Source organism: Microchirus variegatus (assembly GCF_963457635.1).
Source record: "Microchirus variegatus genome assembly, chromosome: 4".
Lineage (NCBI taxonomy): Eukaryota > Metazoa > Chordata > Actinopteri > Pleuronectiformes > Soleidae > Microchirus > Microchirus variegatus.
The window spans coordinates 27,307,549-27,325,985 of record NC_139805.1 but is presented as its reverse complement, the minus strand read 5'-3'; the positions used below and the strand labels follow the sequence as shown (position 1 = coordinate 27,325,985).

The window sequence follows — 18,437 nt, the reverse complement described above, 5'->3', positions numbered from 1 at the left end:
ACAGACTGGTTCAGACCCTGTGAATACTTCATCTGTGTAGCCTGACATGGGATTGGACAGTATGCAGCACATGCCATTCTATGATCTAGTAGTAAAACCTGCGAGTTTGTATTTGTTGCCATGAAGGCTCTTGGCAACAGTTGACTGGGATCCAATCCAACAAGTACTTAAGGTGTGTATGTAAACACTGGAGGCGAAAATAGAAAAAGGGCCACGTTCTGCTGTGTTTGGGAGACAGAGGATACGTCAGACTGCGCAGGCTTTTAGACACATACACAATGGTCCAGCATGGCCTGTGAGGCAGCCAAGTATGGCTGCATTACAAAGTATGTGTCAGAAGTACAAGATGAACAAAAATAAATGAGGCACCGAAGGACTCCCATGTTCAAAACATCAGCTTACTGCTACAAAAAGACCTCCAAAAACCAAACTAGCCACCAAAATAAACACAGTCCGTACTTGATAATGCACTTTTGAGGACCTGGCGGGCTCGTCAGTGTAGTCTTGTACTAGCCTTAGTGCACAACTCTAAATGTAAGCTGATTGAATCAATAAAAGATGATGGTCTCACCGAATGGAGACTTTAGGATAATCAATTCATTTCAGTTTGAGTTGTTTCTATAATATAAACACAACCCTCAACCGTCACTATTCTGCTATGCCAGTAGGGGGCAGCAAAGTTCTACCAAAATGTCTAAGAAATCGGTGGTTTTGTCTCAGTGAACACCTCTTGGAGACAAAATATATACAGTATATAGATCCAGACACAAATTCACAACGGGGGTGATGTCGAGGGGAACACTTGGAGGGAAATCTGTCATGACGCCAAACCATTCATAAACATCTAAACATTTTATTATGAAAATAAGACAGAACATTTGAGCACATCTTTCCTTCTATCATGCAATAGAGCTGGATGGACACACATGAAGAGAGTGACAGTCTCTCTGCTACACCTGCAGTACAGTTCTTCATGTCTGTGAGGTTCACAGGATGCCACTGTAAAAGGAGTGCTGCAGACTATCCGCAGTCATTATTATGCATATGACAAATGATGTACAGGACCTCTGTGTGTGGATGTGTGTGTGTGTGGCTCACTGGTGAAAGAGTGACTGTGCGTTTGTGATTGTGTATTTAGAGGCTTCTCTGTTGAAGGGCTTTTTTTTGTTGTTCACTTGGCCTCCTGAGCTTTTTTGGCGCTCTGTTTCTCCTTTGCCTGGTGGGACAAACCCAGAGACATTTTTATCAGTGACCCTGACACAAATCAAGACAGAAAACACAAGAGTAACACACTACAAAGGTTATATTCATCAACTAGGCATGGGATGTTATGCTTGCGAGACAGTGTGTCTGCCCTCTAGTGGACAGAGTATGGAAGTTTCAGTTTTCTCTAACCATCCATGAAGTGATCTTTTTTTCCGTTTATGCAGAGATGGGTAGAGTTGCCAAAAAAAATACACAACATAATATAAACCATTAATGTTCAAATTAGGATATGTTGTATAATAATATTTTAAATAAAACAATAATAAATTAATACTTGGTACTCGGAAACTAAATACATCACCCTTTAACTAAAAGTATAAGAAATAAGAATTATCCAATTCGGATACGTCGGCACAGTAACCAAATAAAAGTATTGGTTGGCCGATCAGCTGACAGCTAAGAGGTGGAACCCAGCGTCTGGAGTGTACAACAGTAACCCAGAGACCAGATCCTCGGTGTCGGACGATATCTGCGGCTAACAGCTGGTTCCAACTGGCTGCATTTGATTGGCAAGATTTTGTCAGCCATAGCCAACATTATGTTTTATAGATTGCACGTGTAATAAAAAGATATAAAGTAAGTAACGACTGTGACTCAGCCAAATGAAATGGCATAAAAGTAGCGTTCTTTCTACAAATATATACTCAAATAAAAGTAAAAGTATGTTACTACTGCTAAAATTACAATTTATCCAAAAAGTTACTCAAGTATTTGTAACGGAGTAAATGTAGTGCGTTATTACCCACCTCTGCATTTATGAATAATTTTTCTTTGTGACCCAAAAAGATAAATTACCAGTCTCATTTTTAAAAAAGTATTTCTTTTCACACCTCCCCAGACACTCATAGTAGTAGCAATGTGGTCACTTATGTTGTCACAGTAAAAATGTTTAAACTAGAGATTAATCAAATTATTAAAGTTTGATTTGTGTGCCTGAGATAAAGTAAAAAAAAAAAAAGGTTTTAACACTCATTTTACACAAACATTTCACATACCCAAGATAAAATGCTGAATGCATGAGTATACCAGCTTGAATTTGACTTTTGTTATATTGCCATTTAAGATAATTATACATTGTGATAAATATTGTTATTGCTTTATTTCCTAGCCCTGAATGGAAATTAGGTATTGATGTGAAAAGCCAAAATTACCTTCTCCACCAAGGGTATTAACTGCTGGTACTCTGCCAATGTCTTCAGTAGCTCCATGATGAAAGGAAGGTAGTTGTGCTTTCGTCGAATGTTTTCAATCTGTAAGAAGCAACATCAATTTAAGATGTGATGGAAAAAACCTGGAGGGGAATAATGTGGCAGTAAAACCTCTGTAGTTTAAGTACATTCTAGTCTTTACACATACACTGTATACACCATAATGTCCCCATGTTTATGAAAAGTACATTTATATAAACATACTGTACTGTTGTCTAATAGTACTGTGCAAACCTTATAGAAAGAATGCTGGGAAGTTAGAACATAAACAAAAATTGCAATTGTTGGAAAAAGCTGTGGATTTTGACATGAACATTGTGGACATGGACAACATTGAGTGTAAAGGAGGGAGAAACTCACTTTATATCGTTTAAGTTTCTGGTTTTCCTCTTCAATAAGTAGCTGGTACTTTGCAATCTCTGACTGGATGGAACTAAGAAATGTGCTGCTCTGGTCTGTGTCCATTGGCTCATCCTGGTAATAGAAGGGGGAAAAAAAGATTTTAAAAGCATATAGGATGTATACTGACTTGTGAGAATAGAGATGGAATCTGCAGACATAGAATCTGCAATTGTTAGTGCTGACCTCTAGTGGTTGAACCTTGATGGAGTAATGTGGATGAATATGTATTCAAGGCGTGATGCATCATTAGAACAAGACTATAGGGTGTGGTTGGATGCAGGTGCAGCAGAGCACATAGTGTACCCAATAATTATATTGGTTTGGCATCAGTTGCAACAAAGTACCTGTCACATTCTAAAAGCTGCATCTCACGTATCACTGCACTAATGTGTGTGTGTGGAATAGAAAACTCAAAATGTTTTCTTTTCGACTTCCAAAAATGACAACACAAAAAAAAATATTTTCTTTGTCTTGTCTGCTCTGGATTCAGCTCTTTTGCTGCCACTCACTCACCTCAGTAAGCTGAGTCTGGAGCTCTGCGATTTTCCTCTCATATATCATCTTTCTGTCTGACACAATGGCCATTAGGTTGAATCGGATCTCTCCTTCACTGTACCTGTAGAGGAAAACAAAATGAGAAGAGAATTTAACACCAAGAACATCCTCATAGTAATAAAAGTCCAAATCATTGTGGCTTAGTATTTTAACAAAAAGTGAAAAGCAACAATTATGGCATTAAAATTAATGTAAATGTGTAGAAAGACACTCACTTTTGTATTCTTTTCTCAATCACTGGCCGAACTGCGCTGATCCAATCATCTTGATTGCAAACACCTTTTTTTGGGAAACAGACAGGAATAGAGAATACCGCAGGTGTTGGTGTATACAGGAACTGCAAGCACACACTGTACATCATCATAAAAACGGGCAGTTTAAGGGGAAAATGACCACAGCCAACGAGCCAAAAAATTCCGCTGTGCACAGCAGGGCCTCAACACAAAAGGACTTCAGACATCAAAACGGCCAATTTAAGAGCAGAAACCTCAGAGCAATAAAAGAAAACAACAACAAATTAAATTTTTCTGCTTACCCAGGTCAATTGGTCCCTCTCGAAGTCCGTCCAGCTCGTATAGTCTGCCGTTAACGGGAACATAGCTCACAAAGTGAAAGGCGTCCTCGTCCTTCGCTGATGACTTTGCATCAAATTCAAACATCTGCTGTCTGTAACCAACAAAAAATTATTAAGTATGGATATGGGAATTAACACGTCACAAATGGTAATTAAACAGTGATGCAACAGGGTGTGTCCTTGTTCAAAAACAGTCATAAAACTGCTATAATTCTTAAAACAAGAACATAACCACTGGGAATTAATGTCAAAAGGGCTGGTCAGTTTTTTTGAAGTGAATATATGAAGCCAACCAAACAGAACCTCTGCAGCTGGATGTGATATGAACAGGATTCTTACCTGGCAAAGCCGTTGTGAACTTGTCTGATCACTTCAGAGTTGCTGAGAGCCAAACCTTTCATCTAAAGAGAATGAAACATGCATGATTACAATGCTGAGTGTATGACAGATGGCCTGAATGATGCTGTAGTAAACCAATTACATATTTACAAATACACTCATTAAAAATGAAAGTTACTGGTTAAAAATAAATCCTTTGCTTCTATAAAATTATGATGTTCAACAATTCCACCTTATGATATTTCTGTCTCTAAAATAACAGAGCTATAATGTCTCAGTGGAAACACTTTTCTATAAAAGAAACCAGAGGAAGCGAGCATCATAAATCAGTTTAACCTGGTTCTTCGGAAACCTTGTGGGACAGACGGACGGACAACTGAGTCATCATGATTTTTAAGGGTATGAGGATAAAACTGTCTGTGTTATAAATGTAAGAGGGAAGTGCAATCGTGAGTTTTGTAACGACTTGCTCCTCCAGAATGGGGAAAGCAGCAAAAATGTTATTTTTAGAAAGAGCAATGAATAATTTATCACTTATTTAAACTTTAATGGAGGCCGACACTGAACTTTTACAGGAAGACCCATACTTAACATGAAAAAGTTTAACCCAACACAACTCCTGAATCAAATATACATAGCCAACATCACTGTTTTAGACTCAACATGAAAATACCGTGAACATACAGCAGCGTCGAAACTCTGCGAAAATTCTCTGAACTCAGTCAGCGTGTCTCCAAGCAGCATGTCAGAATGGGAACAGTTAAGCAGAACGCTGACAATTGCCTGTGTGGCACAAGCGTTGTTTATGACCTGTAAATACACACAAAAAACGAAAAAGTCTCAAACACAGCAAAAACTGTATGATTTCATTTTCTTTTAAAAACACATTTAATGCAATGTAATTTGAAAGGTTCGCTTTTTTTAAAAACACAGGTATGACTAACAATCGTATGCCTATTTGTATGTATGATTATACAGTGAATAATAAGGAAGAGTAATCACAATATTATCAGGATGAAAAGTAGCATTCTTAATGTTTTTTGGGGTGTGGGCTTAATGTCACAGACCCATTACATGAAGAAGAACGGGGCTTCATTAACCAGCTCATTACATCTTGTAATTAGACTCAAGCTTCTCTTTTGTTCTGACCAGTGTGATAGCATAGAAATGCACCGATATGTAGTGAAAAACAAAACAGACCTTTTCATTTTTAAATGTCATGCAAAATGCCAAAACCTACAGTACATTTGCCTTATGTCTTTGTCTTAACGGTCATTGATGATCAGGAGAAATCCACCGTTAAAAGCTTTTTCATAAAGAAAATAAATAAATGGTTGGACGTCGACCTTTAATTACAAACTATGCTTCAACATTTAGTGACTGACATAAATGGCACTAATCTTGATAAGAAGGTGACATACAATGCAGCTGCAAAATGACTATGTTTTCCCAATATTTAAATGGCTAATTGTGGAAGGAAAAAGTTAAACCTACCTGTTTAGCAAAGAAAATTTGGTCAAGTCTTGAATCCTGGACAACTGATCCAGCGGGCTCTTCACCAGGCTGCCACTTGAACAGGAAAATCAAGCCGTGAACTGGTCTGGAACGGAATAGATTAATTAAAAAGGCTTTTCCTCAATGAGGGCATGGAAGATAACGTGGGTGCAAGTATGAACATACTTTAAGTTGTCAAAGTTCTCTGGCTCCATACTCCATATCTCCTCAACCTGGGCTCCTTTGCAGCCTGGCAATGACAAGCCAAGCATCAAACACGTCACACCATTGAGATATTCGTATTTATTAGAGAACAATAATTAAGAGTGTGCTTCAGTTTCGCAGCAATGACTCTGTGACCGTTCATGAGTGACGGATTGCTTTCACGCGCCGTTGTTTTGAACGCTGAGTAATGCTAGCTAGTTAGCTTGTCTAATTAGGTTAACGCGCACTGCACAATTACTTAATGCCTCTTAATGTAGAATTTTGGGTAGCAAAAGAAAATACAATGACAATTTTAACATGATTTTGTATGCACGAGAAAATAATTAACAGTCGCTAATTTATTTAGTATCGTTAGCTGCACAGCAGCCGTGTAGCTAGCGCTGTCGCATAGCCACGTTAAATTGAATGGGGCAGCTAGCCTTTAGCTATGCGCTACTTACCAAAGCCTTTTATCAGCTCTGTGAACACCCCGGGGTCGCTCTCCATCAGACACCACTCTCCTGCGCTGCCAGCCATTCTTTAAAAAATAGTGTATTCAAGCAACAGTGGACATAAACAAAATGCAAAGGACCTAGCTTAGCTGCACACGGAGAAGACAAGCTAACCAAAGAAGCAGTCAAGTGACGTCGTCACCGCTGCAATGTGGGTAGGTGCGCGTGTTTTATGTTACAGCCCACTCCGATTTTAGGAGACTAATTTTAAAAACCTTTTTTCTTTCGACACGCGACGTCTTCCAAATATTGACGACAGATGAGTTTTTAAATGTGTATTATTAAGTCAGTTTGTGAAGCCAATGCAAAACCCCAATATTACAAAAATGGCGTATGACGACTTATCTAAAATAAAGCCAATACCAATACCCGCCCCCCTAAGTATAAGAGGGTGAACAAATGAAGCATTCAAAAAGAAAAGGAACAGTGAAAACTAATTGAAATGTATCAAAATGGATTCAGTTTATTCATTAAATACGTTTATTACGATTGTGACCTCGTACAATTGCTTGCTAATATTTATATTCATAAAATGAACACCAATGATTTTTCAATTCCCTCTAAAGAAGTGTAAAAAAAAATCTTAAAACTTCCAACCTGATAAAATCAAAATAAAATCCGTTAATATGAAAGATGCTGATGAGCAATTTTTCACCATAATAAATTCCTCAACATATTAACAAATAACTGTTTCTTAAGAATGTTCACATATTACAGTAAAATGTGTGCATCAAGACAAAAGAAAGAGAAAACAAATAAATAAAGCCATAAAGAAAACATGAGTTCAAACAGCAATATGACCAGTTTGATGAAGCTTGATGCTTCGAGAGGTAATGCGTGTCTGCGAGTGTAATACTGTTCAATTAACCATGCACAAAGGATGTATTGAAAGTGCTTTGACTTATTTTCATGTATACCCTTTGTTTAAAAGACAGCAACTTTAATAAATGCACTTTACAAACTCTGGACGGAAAACCAGTGTGGCTTAAAAATCAAATATCCAATGCACTTTGAAAAATAAATCACAATCAAACTCAAAGTAGCCTATCGTCCAACTTGTAGCGTGAGACTGTGAAAACATGTAATAAATACATGATTGTAAAATACTACAAAAACGGTTAGTCATTTAGCGGACTCAAACTGTCCGCTGCCCGAGCCTTCAGAGCCGGACGCTGCGCAGCAGGGCGCGCACGATTCGATCAAGGGCACCAACTTTCCCTGCTGATGGAGCTGTTTGGTATCGGAGCCTCCACCGATGCAGTTTCCATTAATGAAGACTCTTGGCACCTGAACATACAAATCATGTCAGTATTTTAAAGAGAATGATTTTTGAAAATATGTCACACACATTGCAGGTTGGTTGGCACGTGCTAGTTGACACAAGCATGTTTTTTTTCAAATATTGGGAACTGAAACTGATGTTAAACAATGTTGTATGAGTCCTGGAAAGTTGGTCTATCTTGACACAGATGTAGCTATTTTGATTCAAGACAAAATTATTGGCATCTGGCCGCAATGAGCCACTAGATGAAGAGTCAACCTAAATTTAACTACAATGCAGAGCTGCCAGAACAGACAACACTCACAGAGATTCTTGTTTTGAGTAGATGCTAATCCCAAAATATGACATGAGATTCTTACCGTTCTGGCACCAGTGATCTGAGTTAAGGCATCTTGCAGTCGCCTGGCGTCACTGTGTTCATCCAGTTCAATCACTTTGTAGGTTGCGCCGATTTCATTGAACACATTCTTGGCCATTTTGCAATAGGGACAAGTGGTCTTAGAAAATATCACAACGCAATGCTGTGACACCACCTCCTGAAACAGCACAAACAATAACATGTTTGGGTAAATATCAACACAACACAGAACACCGTCACACTTCTTGTCATATGAGACATAAACAACAAATGTCTGTGCATCAGCATCACATCATTTTTTATACAGCATACTTTCTGACAGTATACTAGTCTATTCACCTACAGATCAGCACAGTAGGTAACGAATGCTGGAATGAATTGACAAAAGATGACAAGCAAACACTGGCAACTGAATACATATCCATTGAAAATGACCTAGTTCTGATTTTGATTTTGAAGCCAACTTGGACACAGGTTTAAAAACAGGTTGCAGGACACTAGGTTGACTACAGGTAACATATCTGCACATACCTGAACGTACTGCACACAGGCTGTGCTGGACAGACTTGCAGGAGTGGAGGATGTGAAATTCCCCATCCTGAAAGAAGCAAATCACAGTATCGGAGCACGCTGTGGTTAAAACATCTGGTGCACAGTTACAGTACTGTATATTACACTCTACTACAAAGCTCACTATACAGCAGTTAGCTTTGAAAATGTCCTGGGTTGAGCAATGACCTTATAAACGTGAAGACATCATTGGAAGAGACGAAGCTGAGGCTAACGATTAGCATCACAATGACATCAACTGCTAGTCTGAAAACACACATTGTCTTTTGGTATGGTCCACGCTGCTCAACTCAACGTAGTAAATGTCGTTGTAATTCTCCTTGTAACGCCAGGTCTAAGATTGAAGTAAGATTATTGTACTGAATAATCCAGGATTAGGAGTAGTACACATGCTCTTAGCGGTCAGCAGAGGGCTCAGAGTTGATGTGCGCGAGGGACATGCCAAACCCCTTTAACTATCCGTCAAAATAAAGACGCCACGCTCACGTGCAGTGTAATACGTCTTCATAAACCGTAGCTGTGTATACTTAATTAAAAAGAAAGTCCTTGTTTAAAATTCGGCTACTATTTAAACCACCTCAAATAAATCGTTTCATCAGCACAGCGAGAAACATTTGGTACAAGATGACCGAGCATGACGACGAAATGAACAACCATGGCAACATAAAAGTTGACATGTGAAAAAATATTGCATTTGTGATGAGTCACATGGACGCCGAAATAACCACAGGAAGCTACTGAATCGTTGCTTTTGTTAAGAAACGCCATTAGCCTTTGACACATTAACATTATGTTGAAGATTACACTTGTCAAAGTTACTACACAATCAGTATAGCTCGGCTAACATGTGGCAGTGGGCGCACACACGTCATTTCCCCCACCTTCTGGGCACCAATTGTGATGTTAAACGCTGTATAATATAATTATATTCATTGTGTTTTCCCAACGTTCATCAGTAGTTATGTTCGTTATGCACAGGTAAGCGAGCTATGTTTGAAGGCAAGCTAGCGGGAATGACCTTCTGCAGTAGCTCCACGCCGTCCTCGGAAAACTTCCTGCTCGAGAAAACATGGAAGTAAAGTTGTAAGCGGCTGAAAGGTAATCGATCCGTCGGCTTAGAGCAGAAGAAACATGCGGCGGTGTGAGAGCAGCTGCAGAAACGGCCGGAGCCTACCTTACGTGACCACCGGAAGCAGTTTCTGACGTAATCTGCGAGGCGCACTTTGAACGTAACACCAGTCAACGTCAACAAACCACCGCGTTTACATGTGACCGACTCACCACAAGAACTATTCGGGTGTGTATAATATTTACACCTTGTCTAAATATAGTTGCGGATACCGAGTCAACATTTCCAACTGTTGTTTTTCCTGCTTCAGTCGCACTCAACAATTTAAATATTCAACAGTTGTTGAATATTGATATCTGTGACCTTACTGTGGGCAAAGTGCACAGCTGTCTCAGTGAAGACATTTTCTTTCCCCTTAACCAAACATTAACTATTAAAACTAAATGCCTGACTCTAACCCTAACCTTGACATACAGCCCTCCTATCCCTCATAAAGCCATTTTAAGCCCCATTAAGTGCATTTTCTGGGGATATACATATGTTCTGAAACACCTTTTGATGAGGTAACTTCTCCAAGTCATGTATTTACACTATAAGTATGTATACGACCCAACAAAAATCTCCCTTGACCCATCTGTGGTTATTGTCTCTTTCAGATGTGTTGTTATAAGATTTATTTTACTTTGGCTGGACGGAGTATTAGGGCCAGACTAAGAGAAATGTTTTTTTAAAATTTCTTTTGGAAATGACAAGAATAAAGTGTAATATTATGAGAAAAGTCACAATATTACAAGAAAAAAGTCACAATATTGCGAGAATAAAGTCATAATATTGCGAGAATAAAGTCCCCATATTACGGGGGAAAAAGTCATAATATTAGGAGAAATAGTCATAATATTGGGAGAATAAAGTCATAATATTACGAAAAAAAAGTCACAATATTACGAGAAAAAAGTCACAATATTGCGAGAATAAAGTCCCCATATTACGGGGGAAAAAGTCATAATATTACGAGAAAAAAGTCACAATATTACAAGAAAAAGTCACAAAATTGCGAGTATAATGTCATAATATTACGGGAAAAAAGTCACAATATAACGAGAAAAAAGTAATAATATTGCGAGAAAAAAGTCACAATATTACGAGAAAAAAGTCATAATATTGTGAGAATAAAGTCATTATATTACGAGAAAAAAGTCATAATATTTTACGAGAAAAAAGTCATAATTTGCGAGAAAAAAGTCATAATATTACGAGAAAAAAGTCATAATATTTTACGAGAAAAAAGTAATATTTACACTATAAGTATGTATACGACCCAACAAAAATCTCCCTTGACCCATCTGTGGTTATTGTCTCTTTCAGATGTGTTGTTATAAGATTTATTTTACTTTGGCTGGACGGAGTATTAGGGCCAGACTAAGAGAAATGTTTTTTTTAAATTTCTTTTGGAAATGACAAGAATAAAGTGTAATATTATGAGAAAAAAAAGTCACAATATTACAAGAAAAAAGTCACAATATTGCGAGAATAAAGTCATAATATTACGAGAAAATGTAATAATATTAGGAGAAAAAAGTCATAATATTAGGAGAAATAGTCATAATATTGGGAGAATAAAGTCATAATATTACGAAAAAAAAGTCACAATATTACGAGAAAAAAGTCACAATATTGCGAGAATAAAGTCCCCATATTACCGGGAAAAAAGTCATAATATTACGAGAAAAAAGTCACAATATTACGAGAAAAAGTCACAATATTGCGAGTATAATGTCATAATATTACGGGAAAAAAGTCACAATATTACGAGAAAAAAGTAATAATATTGCGAGAAAAAAGTCATAATATTTTACGAGAAAAAAGTCATAATTTGCGAGAAAAAAGTCATAATATTACGAGAAAAAAGTCATAATATTTTACGAGAAAAAAGTCATAATTTGCGAGAAAAAAGTCATAATATTACGAGAAAAAAGTCACAATATTACAAGAACAAAGTAGTCATCTTATGAGAACTCATGAGAGCATCTTGTGAAGACAAATAAGGAAATACTTAATCTTCCGGTTAGCATGGCCCTAATTCTCCATCATACTAAACAGAGGTAGGAATAAATAAAATGTGTCATTTTTGTCCAATATTGTTCATTTTGCCATGAATTCTTCACTTTTACAGTTGAGAGAGACTGATTTTCATCATCTTACAAACTTGATTGAAACCTGTGCTGAGTGTACACCAGTGGAACACCAGCAGAGAGAGGAGATGACTTTCTTCTGTCGTCTCGCTCCCTTTGCAGGCATCAGTGTTGCTTCAAATTCACGCTATTTCTTCCTTTATCCTCCAAGACTTTTGTTTCTCCTCCATCTCCAAATGAAACGCATTAGTTCTCAATTTACTGTTTCCCCCCCCCCGTAGCCACATTAGCCCCAGCTTAGGCTCAGGAATCAATCACAAATCTAAAGATTTCTGATGAGGCAGAACAGAAGTGCTTCACTTCAAATAACGTTCTTCTCTTCCCTGTAAAAGCTGAGGCAGAAATCCATCATTTCAGAATGGATTCACACCATCACAGATATTAAGGTTTGCCCCTGGAGGGGGTGATATCCACACACAAAGCCAAAAATGTTATGTGAGACAGTGGAGAATCGCATCAGGGCTTCAAATATACCTGATCACAGCATCAATACATATGATAACAGACAAGAAGCGGATAAATCATCGTGCATGTCCAGGTGATCTCTACAACCCAAGTCCTTTTGGTCAGGCTGGATGGAGCTTCAAAATAAGGCTACACTCTGTGCCTTCCTGCCCCAGATTTTCTCAGTGTACTACCTTTAAAGTTCACATTAAAGGATAAGAGCTTCTTTCCGGAGGAACGCTTCATCCATCACGTCTTCCCCTGTGCAACCTCGGAATCATCTCTCTTCCAAGGAAATAAGCTGACACAACCTGCACTGGGGTTATCTTACCTTCACGAAAGGTTGATCAAGGGCCAGGGTAAAAAAAAAAACGGATTCCCACTATCTGCTCAAAGGGTTGCCATGGTAAAAAAAAAGGAAAGAAAGAAAGAAGCGCTTGCTACCTTGTCTGCTAAAAATTCAGTTGAATCCTATGAACTCAAATTATGTAACAGATGAACTTACATCAGAGAGTTTAAACTGCATGTAGCCTCTGCCATAAATGAGGAGTGTGGTTAGTTTAAGCACATAAAGTACCTTTAGAATTTTTCCATAAAAACACACTGTGTTGCAACAAGGGCTGCAGCGAATATTAGATTAAACGATTATTAATCATTAGTTTATTCTTATAATAGCATTTTTTTTGTAATTAAAACAAGTTTAAATGTGTATATTTTCTGGTTTCAGTGCTCCATATAACAAATACATCATTCAAACAGAGTCGTTTTGGTTTGTTGGCAAAACAAGACATTTGAGAACATCATTTTTCAACATTTTCTGACCGGGAAAGTACGACAGATTAATAGATTATGAAAATACTCATTAACACTGAATATCGCTCAAAATCAAAACACCTGGTGATTTTTACCCAAGATAATAACTACACCCAATAAAAAGTATTCGTCATCAAAATATATCAAAACATGCACAATGCATGACACATTTGAGTAGTGTTCTTTTATTTTAAACTGTGTCACGTCTAACAAAATGAGAGAAAAGAATCATGAGGGGACCATATAAAAATGCTCCAAAATTCTAAAATAAAAAAATAATGAAGATGAAAACTTAGTTTTCATGAAAATCACATACATTTATTCACCCGGCAATGGTGTTCTAAGGTTAACCCACCGCAATGTCTTCAAATAAACAGTAAAACTAACAATTCTTCCAACATTTGGTGTCAAACTGGTCTCAAACGGAGGGAATCTTGCAGCGTCATGAACTACAGCCTGTCCCCAGTGATGATATTTAAAAAGAAATATGTGAAGAAAAATTAGCCGAGATTCCAATTTAGTTGTTGGTTTGCATATTTATGAGACAGGGGTTACTTAATTGACATAATCTAATCAAATCCTAGATTGATAAAGAAGCACATCCTCTTTTATGGGACTAATTAAGCATCATGAGCTTGTTCTTTTCAGACATAACCACTATGTGACATTTCTATGTACACTTTTTTTTTGTCCAGAGATGATCAAATGAAACTGTTAAAAGTAAAAAAAAAAAGTTTTAAAGCATATATCTATATATGTCTCATTTCAGGCACAGTCAGGGAAAATGAATGCAGAGCCTTGTCATGTAAAACAGGCCGGTAATGAGGCGTGAAACGGAACATTTCAAGCCGCACTGAAATTCTGTCGCGTGGAACTGGGATTCTTTGACGAATTGTCGCCGGGTGCCGTCGCTCCACTTGGGGGCCATTAAGCCACGTAACGGTAATGTCATCACGACACCTATAGAGGCTGCTGCCACCGTCGATGTAGACAAGCACATGACAAAAATATGCTTAACCTTTTTGACCTCTAATCGTGTAATTGGGCCAAATACATGGAGAGTAAGTAGAAGCCACGTAAGAAAATCCGGACACTCGGAAGAGAAACTTAGAAACCGGGCCGTCCTCGCAGCCGTTTGCTGTGGAATTTGTCGTGGGGTAAAGAATGAGCAGCCATTAGTGTGATCTATGTCACACATCTCAGTGGCATTAGCCAACTGATGCTTCACTTTGACAAATTAGAGCCATCACGGGGTGAGTTGTTGACGTCGCCGCTTCTGATTTAACATTTGTTTGTGATAAAAATCGGTGTGTGTGTGGCATCCGCGAGTGTGTTTTATGGCTTCATTTATATCTTGTCTTTCAAGGTCACGTGAGCCCATCGCCGCACTGCAGGCACTGCGCATTGTGCGGCTGACAAGACACCGATGAAAACCCATCAACGGAATGGGAAAAAACTGTCCATCACTGTGCGAGAGCAAATCGCTACACGTTCACGTTGGATCAGCAATTCAGTGCATTCAGTCAACATGAAGGAGATTTAAGCTGTGCTGCCGTAAAGAGACAAGTTGTCTTAACAAAGCAAAGTAGAAACATTTAAACTGTTGGGGTTTTTTTCTTTATGCGATCATCTCTGTGGAGATTGACGGCTCCTGAACATTCTCAAAGTACTATCCCCCGTTTCCACTACCTGGTACCAGGTACTGTTTTGTTTCTGGCCAGGTTCCAAGTGCGCTGAGGCGATTACTTTGGGTGACGTCGCCAGACTGCCGGCTACTGATTGGTCAGAGTGCCGTCACAGAAAGAGTTGTCCGACACAAGAATCGAGCCGAACAATGCCGAACTATAGATCAGTAAAAAAGACTTAAAGGTGCCATATGTAAGAATGTGGCCAAAAACGGTTACTACATTCAAATTCAAAATACCGAGGTCTTTTAGGCTTCGTTTTCTGACGTAACTGGCAACCCGCGGTAGGTGGCGCCACATGCCAAAACATGATTTCAAAACTTAAACATGATTTGCAGACTGCAAAATATTTTTAATGCAAATATTTTGGCTGTACTGTTGTTGTTGGTGAGTTCAGTTTGTTATATGAACATTATTCCTGAGTCTCTGTGACATATTAGGAGGATTTTATGGACAGTTGCTTTAGATTTATTACATAATGCACCTTTAACAATCCTAAAAACATGGGTTAATCATTGGTTAACAAATATGACAAGAGGCTGATTTTAATTTCTGACAGCTCTACATTGAGCTGCTTTTAAATATGAACCTTTAGAGCAACAACAACTGTTGTTTTAAACTGTGTTTTATATTGTTTTATATATTTCACTGATCACAATTATAAAATGCCAGTGTGTGTTTTATTGAGAGCGAGGCTGGGTGTGCGTATGAAAATAGGTTACGGTGGGTTTTTTAGGTGCTGTAGCTACAAGCAAATCTCATGTTGTCTCTGTACAAAGACCTTTTTAAATGTGAGAAAACAGAGTAGACCTACTCAAGATTTGTGTTTGGGCAACACTTAACAGGCGAAACAATTCATTTATTCATGGCCACATTAAGTTAAATAATCTGTCCTGCTGCAAGCGCACAACTTCTTTCAGTGGTGACTGTATATAAAGGTAAATAGTCTATAGCCTAATAAATGACCTCCTGACGCTAAGCAGCTGAACATCTGTAGGCGGACACGCTCACAGAGAAAGTAAACAGCAGTGGATCAGCGCGATCTCTCCCTCCGTACAAATGCTCCGTTCTGATCCAGCTCCACTGGACTTTGAAAGTAAAGGTGACGGCAGCTGTAAATGAGTTAAATAGTGAAACAGCGGCGCTTTTATAGCCGATGTTATGATTAAACTGGTCGGGACCAGGTTCTGCTCTGTCTGTATGAAGGGTTTTTTGTATTTCCAGCCCAGGAACATCTTGTGTGCTGCCGACATTATCGCTGCTGAGTCTGACTGCGGCCGTACGGTTTGTCGGTTGAGTCGAATGGCACATGACCAGAGAGAGCCAATCACAAGCGTCAGTTTTGGAAGGAGGATGTTGATTTGAAAAAAACTAAAAACAAACATGAATCCATGGGGAGGAAAAAACGGATAAATCCGAGCTTTTGTGGCGATTTTTTTTTCAAATGTAACTTAATTTGTAATCATTGAAATTTCCAAAAGCAACTGTAATTCAATTACATATTTTCTCCCAGTAATGTAACTGATTACAATTACGTAAATTTTGTAATTAAATTACGTAACGTCGTTACATGTAATTCGTTACTCCCCAAGTACGAGAGTGTACCTTAAAAGATACCAATGCTTTGTCGCTCCAGTTGTACCCTATCAGGGTACAAGCACTTTAAAATGTGTACCTGCTTGTTTGTACCTCTCAAAACATTTCTGCACCCCTAATGACAAAAATGTACCTGTACACACTGAGAAAGGTACAATGCTTGTACCCTGATAGGGTACAACTGGAGCGACAGCAAAAGTACAGTCTCGTACTTTGATTTCTTAGTGTGTAGTCACGGCAGTTTCATGCAGCCGTGTCGTGATGACTCCGCCCACGTTGAGTAGGTACATAAACAGTGTCGTACCGAGGCGAACTGGGACCATACGTGGAAAAGAGGCTTCAGTTCCTCTCGTTCCTTCTTCCTGTAAAAGCATTCACAGCGGTGCACTCGGTTGAACACAGGAGCGGTGACAGAATGCAGATATATTTATACTGACAAATCCCATTAGCACATCACAGGAGAGTCTGACAACAACATTTGCCGGAGTAGGATCTATAATTCATTTGGAAATTGTTTTGGCAGCTCTTATGAGATTAATTAGCTCTTTTGTTTTGATGTACGATATTATGATTTATGATCAAACAGGCCACGATGAAATGAAGCATAATTAAAGACATAAAGTCATGTTTTACCCCTTTATTTAAAGTGCAGTGAAAACAAGGCGATCAGAGGTGGCAGACCTCACCCCTTTCACGTAACAAGCCTCTGGCGGCCTCTGCTGGTCACATTGGCAAGTGCGGAAAACAGACAGAGCCACGAAAAATAATACTTCACTCCCACTCCCTGTTGTGAGGTGACAAATCGTCCTTTTGTGGTTATAGTTTGCCCACATTTTATATCTGTCATCCAAACTTTTCACAGTTGATTTTTCAGCTGCTATCCTTCTCAGGTTCCCTGCACAATTACATTTCCTTCACAGCTAGCCGTTGCTCCGGGCTATGTAGCCCCGGATACGACAGAAAAAAATCTCAGTTGTAGTCTCCATTGATCAAAGCGATGGCTCTTGGCCACGTCTTGATTGAGTGCTGTGGATTTTCTGCTTAACAGGCAATTGGCAAAGTGTATAATAACTCATTTTTAGTCAGTTCATCAATAAGCTAACACCGAAATCTATAACACTTATCAGGAGGATAAGTAAAGTGTGTGTCTCTGGGATTTCTTCACTCTGTGTGAGTTTCAGTCAGACACGATCAGACTATTTCTACGGTGCGTGCTGGCTGCAGTCACGACCACATTGGGCTCCTTCCAGCTCTGCTCAAAACTGGGTCCAAAAGGGTCCAGACTGAGCCAACACCAAGACAAGAGAACATCAGGAGGTATTAAAGGACACAGATTGGTTATAAAAAGCGCACTAAATAGATTTATTCACATGTAAAAATAAGATAATGTCCCATCAATCACCTACTGTATTCAGCTTATCCTTTTAGAGCCGCAGAAGGAAGCTGGAGCTAAAATGCTGAGAACAACTATTTAAATACCTTACTTTGAAAACGTGTTATTGAACTAATTAGACACCCTTGTTGCTGCAAGTGGTGAAGCCCTAAAATATTTAAGCACATTAACTCCTGTGCTACAGTGCTTTGGGACAATACTGCAAACATTCTACTCAGATTTGAACAATAACTGGGAGCATGAAAAGTTATGATCAAATAAAACAACGCCATTCCCTCCCAGAAAAAAAACACTTTTATATAAGCTACAACTGAACTGTAGAAACTATGTCTTGAGGAAACTTCATTTCATGACTCTCTCGGGGGGGAGACAGTTCCACACGTCCACAGTCCTTTCTGTCCATTTTTAGGACTATTTATTGCTCTATTTATTTTTATACCAAGTAAAACCTGAGACAATATTGAGCTCTTTCTTGAAGTCA

General features: G+C 38.5%; 2 protein-coding genes across 2 annotated transcripts; both read right to left on the bottom strand.

The window, feature by feature from the left end:
• Window positions 1-845: 845 nt before the first annotated feature.
• Window positions 846-6,685, bottom strand: uchl5 (ubiquitin carboxyl-terminal hydrolase L5). Its single transcript, XM_083888456.1, has 11 exons — window positions 6,504-6,685; window positions 6,025-6,088; window positions 5,839-5,944; window positions 5,029-5,154; window positions 4,345-4,406; window positions 3,967-4,097; window positions 3,647-3,710; window positions 3,390-3,492; window positions 2,835-2,948; window positions 2,418-2,516; window positions 846-1,216 (listed from the first exon to the last, which is right to left on the bottom strand). The coding sequence occupies exons 1-11, from the start codon at window positions 6,577-6,579 to the stop codon at window positions 1,172-1,174; spliced, it is 990 nt and encodes a 329-aa protein (XP_083744582.1). The 5' UTR covers window positions 6,580-6,685; the 3' UTR covers window positions 846-1,171.
• A 388-nt stretch (window positions 6,686-7,073) lies between these two features.
• glrx2 (glutaredoxin 2) lies at window positions 7,074-9,902 on the bottom strand. Its single transcript, XM_083888151.1, has 4 exons — window positions 9,783-9,902; window positions 8,726-8,792; window positions 8,196-8,372; window positions 7,074-7,841 (listed from the first exon to the last, which is right to left on the bottom strand). Exons 1-4 carry the CDS (start codon window positions 9,833-9,835, stop codon window positions 7,677-7,679), a joined length of 462 nt encoding a protein of 153 aa, XP_083744277.1. The 5' UTR covers window positions 9,836-9,902; the 3' UTR covers window positions 7,074-7,676.
• Window positions 9,903-18,437: the final 8,535 nt, after the last annotated feature.